The 6917-nt window shown below is 49.4% G+C and overlaps 1 protein-coding gene across 1 annotated transcript; it reads right to left on the reverse strand.

Moving 5' to 3' along the window:
* Window positions 1–4277: 4277 nt before the first annotated feature.
* ARL4C (ADP ribosylation factor like GTPase 4C) lies at window positions 4278–6564 on the reverse strand. Its single transcript, XM_058533260.1, has one exon. The coding sequence runs from the start codon at window positions 6253–6255 to the stop codon at window positions 5677–5679; it is 579 nt and encodes a 192-aa protein (XP_058389243.1). The 5' UTR covers window positions 6256–6564; the 3' UTR covers window positions 4278–5676.
* Window positions 6565–6917: the final 353 nt, after the last annotated feature.

Genomic DNA, 6917 nt, shown 5'->3' on the forward strand with positions numbered 1-6917 from the left:
AAGAGATGCTTGTCCTCTCCAACTCATGCTATAAATACAACTTGAAAAATTATTTGTTTTGGTTGTTTCTTCCACGCTGTGCTGTCACACTCTGAGAATGTGCTCACTGTGATACTGTCATTAGAACTTACTGCCCAGAGTGGCACAGAAGGTGGCACCTTTCAAAGAAAGCCACCGTGTATTCTGAAAACTTAGATGGGGTTAAACCACATTCTCTTTCATTCTCAATTCTAATCTTGGGGAAGAAACAACACGCCACCTTCTCAGAAACCCTCAATATAAGGTTTAGTTGCAATTTCCTCTCAGAAACAGAAGCAGTCCCATTCTCAAGCTCAGAAGTTCCGCAAAACAAATGTAGAAGTGTTCTAGTGTCTTGTGCAAATTCGATGTTAAAAAAGTCTTAGCTCTGGGGCCAGCCCTGTAACGCAAGCGGTTAAGTGCTGGCGCTCCGCTCCGGATCCTGGGCACGCACCAACGCACCGCTTGTCGAGCCAGGCTGTGGCGGTGTCCCACATAAAGTAGAGGAAGATGGGTATGGATGTTAGCCCGGGGCCAGTCTTCCTCAGCAAAAAGAGGAGGATTGGCAGATGTTAGCTCAGGGCAGATCTTCCTGACAAAAAAAAAAAAAAGTCTCAGCTGAGCCAGGAGAGCCAGAAGAAGGCTGCTTTATGGACAAGTGAACATGTCTAAGGCATAAGCTCGAGGAGAGAACAGAAATGCCTTCATATCACCTGAGATGGCGCATTCGTTTCCGGGCAGGGAAATGCCGAACTGTGGGCATCAGACACGCATCTGCCTGCAAAGAGGCAAGGGAGAGGTTAGCTGGACTGGCCAAGAGCTGTGGAATCAAGGAGGGTCACGTTCTGGGTGTGTTCATCATATCAGGCCTTTCATCTTCTGCTCTTTGCACATAACTGGTCCTTCCTTGGTGTCACACAAATGGGACATCAAAACAGTTTACGATGTTGGTAACAAAATTGTTCCCTGGAAAACATAAAATGCACACTATCGTCCAAGCGTGAAGTATCACCTGGCTCCTCAAAGATTTATTTGTTAAATCAAGGTTAAATTTAGGTTGCACCACAAAACAAGTGTTTCAGGCTTTGCTTCTTTTCGTTTCTAATAATTTTACTCCTATGGAGCAGCAACGGCCTCTAAATAGTTTTTCAAACATTTTTCAGGTTTCGGTACTTAGAAATGGCATCTGTGCCTGGTTGATGTAATCTGGCTCTTAAACATTAGTTTCTGTAGCAACATGAATGATCAAGTCAAACCTTCCTCATTTTTTAAGAACACCACTAAGCTCACAAATATTTTACTAATGGCTAGAAGTTTCAACATCCTTCTACGGTCGCTGCGATGATTCATCTCACAATAGTGATCTTGAGGAATGAAAATATTTTGTCTATTTTCATCATAATTAAAATATTTAATGGGAAATAATCATTTATTTTATATAACATCCACTTTAAAGTTAACAATCAAAACTAACTAACATGGCTCAAGTCATTCAACCAACATTTACTGAGTACCTACTACATACTCAACGTTATTTTAGGCATTAGCTATCAAAAGTCTACTCCTTACACTTGAGAGGCTCACAGCCTATGAGATGGGATGCATGAGGAGTAACGGATTCAAGGGTCTAGAGATCTAAATTTGGCAACTAATTCAGCCTCTCACAGCTCTGGATGAGAAGACCACCCGGGATGATCACAGATTCTATAGCTGCTTGTTGGACTCTGCTTTGGCCCGGGCCTGGAGTCAGCAGCCTAGGTTTTAGCAGGATGAGGACACCAAGAGGTATAGATAAAAGGGAGATTGCAGTGACCTAATTTAAAGGCCTCTAGTAAGATGAAATTATCATGCATTCCACATGTTAGCAGGCCAGAGTAACCAAAGCTAAGGCTTCTGAGCCCTTGCTCTGTGCCAGGTACTCGATAAGCACCTAAGTGCATTATTGTGATTCATCCTTTCCCACAACCATTATGATCCCATTTTACAAATGGGAAAACTGAAGCTGAGGCTAAGGTACTTCAGCAAAATCATGGGGCCCTAAGCAGTTGAGTCAGAATTTCAAACTAGACCTTTTTGCCTCCAGAGTTCAGACTCAACCATCACTTAGTAACTATCAAGCTTGTTAATATCTGCCGAGTGCCTCCATGAGCTACCCATTGTACCTGTCAGAGGTTCTATCGATTCTGGTCCAATCACTTTTTCTTTAGAAAGTGGACCTTTTCTCTATGGCATGTACAGAGCATGGTGATCTTACTACACCTACTGTTTAAGAGGACTCAAGTCTTGGAGCCCAGTCCTTCCCATGGGTTCAAGAGTGAGGGACTCAGCCCAGATATGAGCAGAGAGGCAGCCAAGATGCTGAGCATCTTGGTGGTTACTAACAGTGTTGTAATAGCACACAGCTATTTCCAATTGTACATAATCAGATAATATCTTGGAAGTAATTAACAATCATGACCCTTTTAATAACGGAGAGACTGAAGACAGCAAGGCGTTGGGCCATTTTCCTCAAGAACTTGTGAGGACCATGGACAAGGCGCCGTAAGTGGATGCACAGATTCCTGCATTCGGGGCCTCTAAATCCACCACTCGGGGCTGAGGTGGACACTTAAACCATAAAAGCAGAGACAACCGATCCAGCCCTAGACCCCGTTAGGACCCCAGAGACCACCTTGTGATCCATCCCTCCACTCAGCGTAGGAGACTCAGAGAATAAACAGGGGCAACTTTAAAAACCATCCACAATTTCCCCAAACGTTTGATTGTATAAATAATTTATTTCTGTTCACAGCATCATATATGCATATAAAAGGAACGGAAACAGAAGAGGAGGAGGATCAGGACAGAGCATCACAGCAGTAGGAACGAAAACTGAAACCAGAAGACATAGTCCCAACACCATGACAGAGAATTTGTGAAGAGAATTGTCCTGAAACAAAACCGGCCTCCCTGTACCTACGAGAAAACATTTCAAAAGCTCATACGGGGAGGCCAACTTCTTCTATATGAAACCCATTCATTCTCCAAAGGCAGGAGGCATAATGAACCACTGACTACTATGTTGGAGGGGCCTCCCCCAGGGTGACCCCTCCAAGGTGGTTTGATCTGTGCTTCCTCTGGTCAGAGACAAAATGGGCAATTATTAGGTCAAACATTACAGAAATCAACTGAGACTCTTAACTAGTAGTTGATACACCACAGAGCTTTACTTTACTGCACAATTACTAACAGTCGACTGCACCCTTAAGTATCGATAATGCAAAAAACAGAATCCTTTCGTATCATTTGTAAAGCATCACAGGATTTGAACAGTGATCTTGAACCTAAGTATTGTTAGCACGAGAAGGTTACAGTATTTGGCATCTGCAATGTCACAAAATAAATATATTATTCTCTCAATAGTGTGGAACTACCAAAATGTCAAAGTGCTTAAGAAATTGTCGCATGTGAAGAAAATAAAGAAGATGGATTTTTTTTTAATAATTCTATACAGAATCTTCAGGTGATGGGACCAGCCCATTTAGAAATCAGTGAATATGCTGTCGATATGTAAACTGAAATCCTGCAGGCTTTTCAACACTGCTTAGCTAGATTTTTCTCTACTGAGTTTCTACAAAAAGACCAGCTTTGGAGGGGTACCAAATACACTGACAAAAGAGAAAAGAAAGATGGGCTGCTAGTTTTCTTCTTTTAAAATATTTCATAGAAGAATTGAGTTTCAAGCAGGAAGCCAGGACTTCTATCTCTGGTTCTTAAATTACCTTTCTGAGTGCAATGGACAAAAGGCATGGATTTATAATTTGACTAATTCACATGCTCAAGCATGATCATGCCAATTTCTAGAGGCCTCCTTCATAAAGAAATTTATAACAGCAGGGGAAAAAGCCTCATTCTGCCTGTAAACATGGATTCAAAGAGGAAATAAAAATCAAACAGTAAGTTTGTGTCCCTTTTGATACAATGTTTCAGGGTAAATGACAGCTTCTGCAAACCAAGACTCAGTCCTGATTATAAAGGATTTTTTTAATTACATTATTAAAAATATGTATTTATTTTACTTTCACTTTATCTATGTTTCCAAAGCCTCTTTCAAGTAAACGGGGAGGTGCCTGAGTACAGGTGACCATTACATCACGCTGCTTTCCTTTATCCCATGCACTCATTGTTTGCAATTGCTACGCAGCCAGTTCCCACAAGAATGAATTAGGAAAGACCTCATTCTTGTGTGTTTCTTTTGCTTTAAAATCCATGCAACAAGGTCGGCTTTTGCAACAAGGTGGGTTTTATTTTTTGGTGCATGAACATCAAATACTCTAACGAGACATTTGTAATGAAATACTTAAACCAGATAGGCCACAATGAACCAAATTAGAAATTTGAACATGTCGCCACTCGCAGCGTAAAGGGATCTAAAAGGGCAGAGCAAAGTCTTTTTTCCTAAGGTGAATATTTTTAAGGTGAGTATTCATCTGTAGAAGGATTTTTTGTAAAACGTCTGAAAACCAAAACCCATCATCAGGCGGTTAGTATGACAAGACACATCCCTTGCAAAAACCATCTTGCCATTCAGCACACATCTGCAGCTGGTGTGGGCTCACACAAACCAGTCAGTAGGCTAAGAGAACTTAAGATTCCGCACACATTGGTCTAGGTATTTATGCCGATTACACGGTACAGAGGGAGGTCCCGGTATCTACACACACACCCCATCCAGCATTTACGCCAAGAGCCTTGCCCTTTAAACACCTTTAACTATCCTGCAGACAGTAAATGCATCATTTGCCACCACCTCCAACAGTTTTTTTTTTAATTTTTATTGGTCTCTTTGTGTGATAATGACCTACACATGGACAGGGTCCAAACCATCTGGAAGATGTCTGATTCCAGGCTGAAAAGCAGTTCTCAACAAAACTGGTCTTCCGTAGCCACCACAAAGCACCAGGAAAGGGCATCTTCGCAGCCATTCCCCAGCCAAGGCTGGCACACCGCCTCATGCCCTCAGGCTGTGTATTGTTCCAGGCAGTCCTCTGCCGGCCCAAACCACCACCTCATTTGGGCCCAGAGCAGGACAAACGAATTTTCAACAGGGGCCTGCCCTGTGACATAAAATTATCCAGCTTCCACAGCTCATCCATGCAGGGAGCGGCTGTCCCCCCAGCACCGCCCACTGCCAACATGCTCCCGGATGGGTTCTGGGAACTGCATACCTCAGGTAACTCACAGGTGCGTTCCCAGTGAGGGCGGGGCAGCCTGAGCTTCTGGCCCTGCCGGAGTGGGAAGAAATCGCTTTTGTCTCTGACATCTGAGCCTTCCACCTGGGCCGGGAGGGCGGACAGCAGGACCTGAACGTCCACTTCCCAGCGCTGCCCCTCACCCCATTAGTAGCTCCGGCGTTCAGACAAAAGGTCCCGCGAGCTGGGGGCGGGGGCAGGTCGAGGGCAGGCTGGCAAGTCAGCCTACATACCCAGGTTAAGTCACTAGTCCTGCATTTGGGTGCAGAGATTCCGCTTTAAAAATTCGAAGCATCGCTTTGGTTCGCCGTCTTTGTTCGCGGGCGCGGGTTCTCGCTCCTCCATCCATCCATCCGCCCCTCCACCCATTCATTCATTGCTGACTCCTCGCTCGCTCTCCCCTGGCTCCCGAACGCTGCCGGGCGCATTACCGCTTCTTCTTCTGCTTGAGGGATTTCCTGCGTTTCAGGATCATCTCATAGAGCTTGTCCATGCCCTCGGTGAGGCCCTCGCCGATGATGGCGCACGCCGGCTGGACGTGGTAGGTGGTGGCCGGGATGAGCTCGTGCAGCGCCAGCTGCTTCTCGATCTCGGCCACCGGCAGCGACTTGGGCAGGTCCTGCTTGTTGGCGATGACCAGCAGCGGCGTGCCCTGGTTCTCGGCGAACTTGGTCACCTTGTGCAGCTCTGTCTTGGCCTCCTCCAGCCGGTCCACGTCCACCGAGTCCACCACGTAGATGATACCGTCCGTGCAGCGGCTGTAGGACTTCCAAAGCGGCCGCAGCTTCTCCTGGCCGCCCACGTCCCAGAAGTGGCAGCTGATGCCCTTGGCTGTGCCGTTGCTCAGCTTGATCTTCTCCGTGTTGAAGCCGATGGTGGGCACCGTGTTCACGAACTCGTTGAACTTGAGCCGGTAGAGCACCGTGGTCTTGCCGGCCGAGTCCAAGCCCAGCATGACGATGTGCAGGGACTGGAAGGCCGAGATGTTGGAGGAGATGTTGCCCATGGCTCCTCGCTGCGGCGCGGGCCACTGCGGCTGCGGCGGGAGGGCGCCGCCCCCCGCAGTTCCGAGCCCGACGAGGCCGGGCGCACCTGGGCTCCGCCTGCCGCCCTCCGCCGCGGGCACCGGCCGGGCCTCGGCGGCCCCGGGGCGCACGGCTCGCTCAGACGCCGCGCCCGCGCCGGCCGGGCATCGCGTCTCTCCGGCGGGCTTTTGTCTCCTGCGAAGCCGCCTCCGCTGCCGCGGCGCGGGATGCTCGCGCCCGGCGCCCTCCCCCGGCCCGGGCTCGCTCTGCGGCTGCCTCGGGCCGCGCCCCCGCGCTCCGGCCGCTGCTCCGGCTCTCCGCGGCCGGCCGGCCGGCTCCGGGCTCCCGGCGCTCAGTGGCGGCCTCTGCCGTGGGCGGCGCCGCGGGGCCGCTCCCGCTCCCGGGGCGCGCCTCGGAGGCGCAGGCGGGGCGCGGGCTTCCCCGGGCGTCGCTGCCGGCGCGGCCGTCTGGCTGTCCCCGCAGTCCCGCGCCGCCGCCGCCAGCCTGCCGCGGCCGGAGGGCGCCGGCTCCGCCCCGGGCCCGCCCCCGGCCCGCCCTCGCCCCGCCCCCGGCCCCGGTCGGGCGTGGACGGCTCCGCCCCGCGGGCGGTTTTCGCGCCTTCCGAGCGTTCGAAATGGCCCTC

This window comes from Diceros bicornis, chromosome 37 (assembly GCF_020826845.1).
Source record: "Diceros bicornis minor isolate mBicDic1 chromosome 37, mDicBic1.mat.cur, whole genome shotgun sequence".
Taxonomy (NCBI): domain Eukaryota; kingdom Metazoa; phylum Chordata; class Mammalia; order Perissodactyla; family Rhinocerotidae; genus Diceros; species Diceros bicornis.

Coding starts and splice junctions, on each gene's coding strand:
- ARL4C (XM_058533260.1), bottom strand. CDS start 6,255: ATGGGCAACATCTCCTCCAACATCTCGGCCTTCCAGTCCCTGCACATC.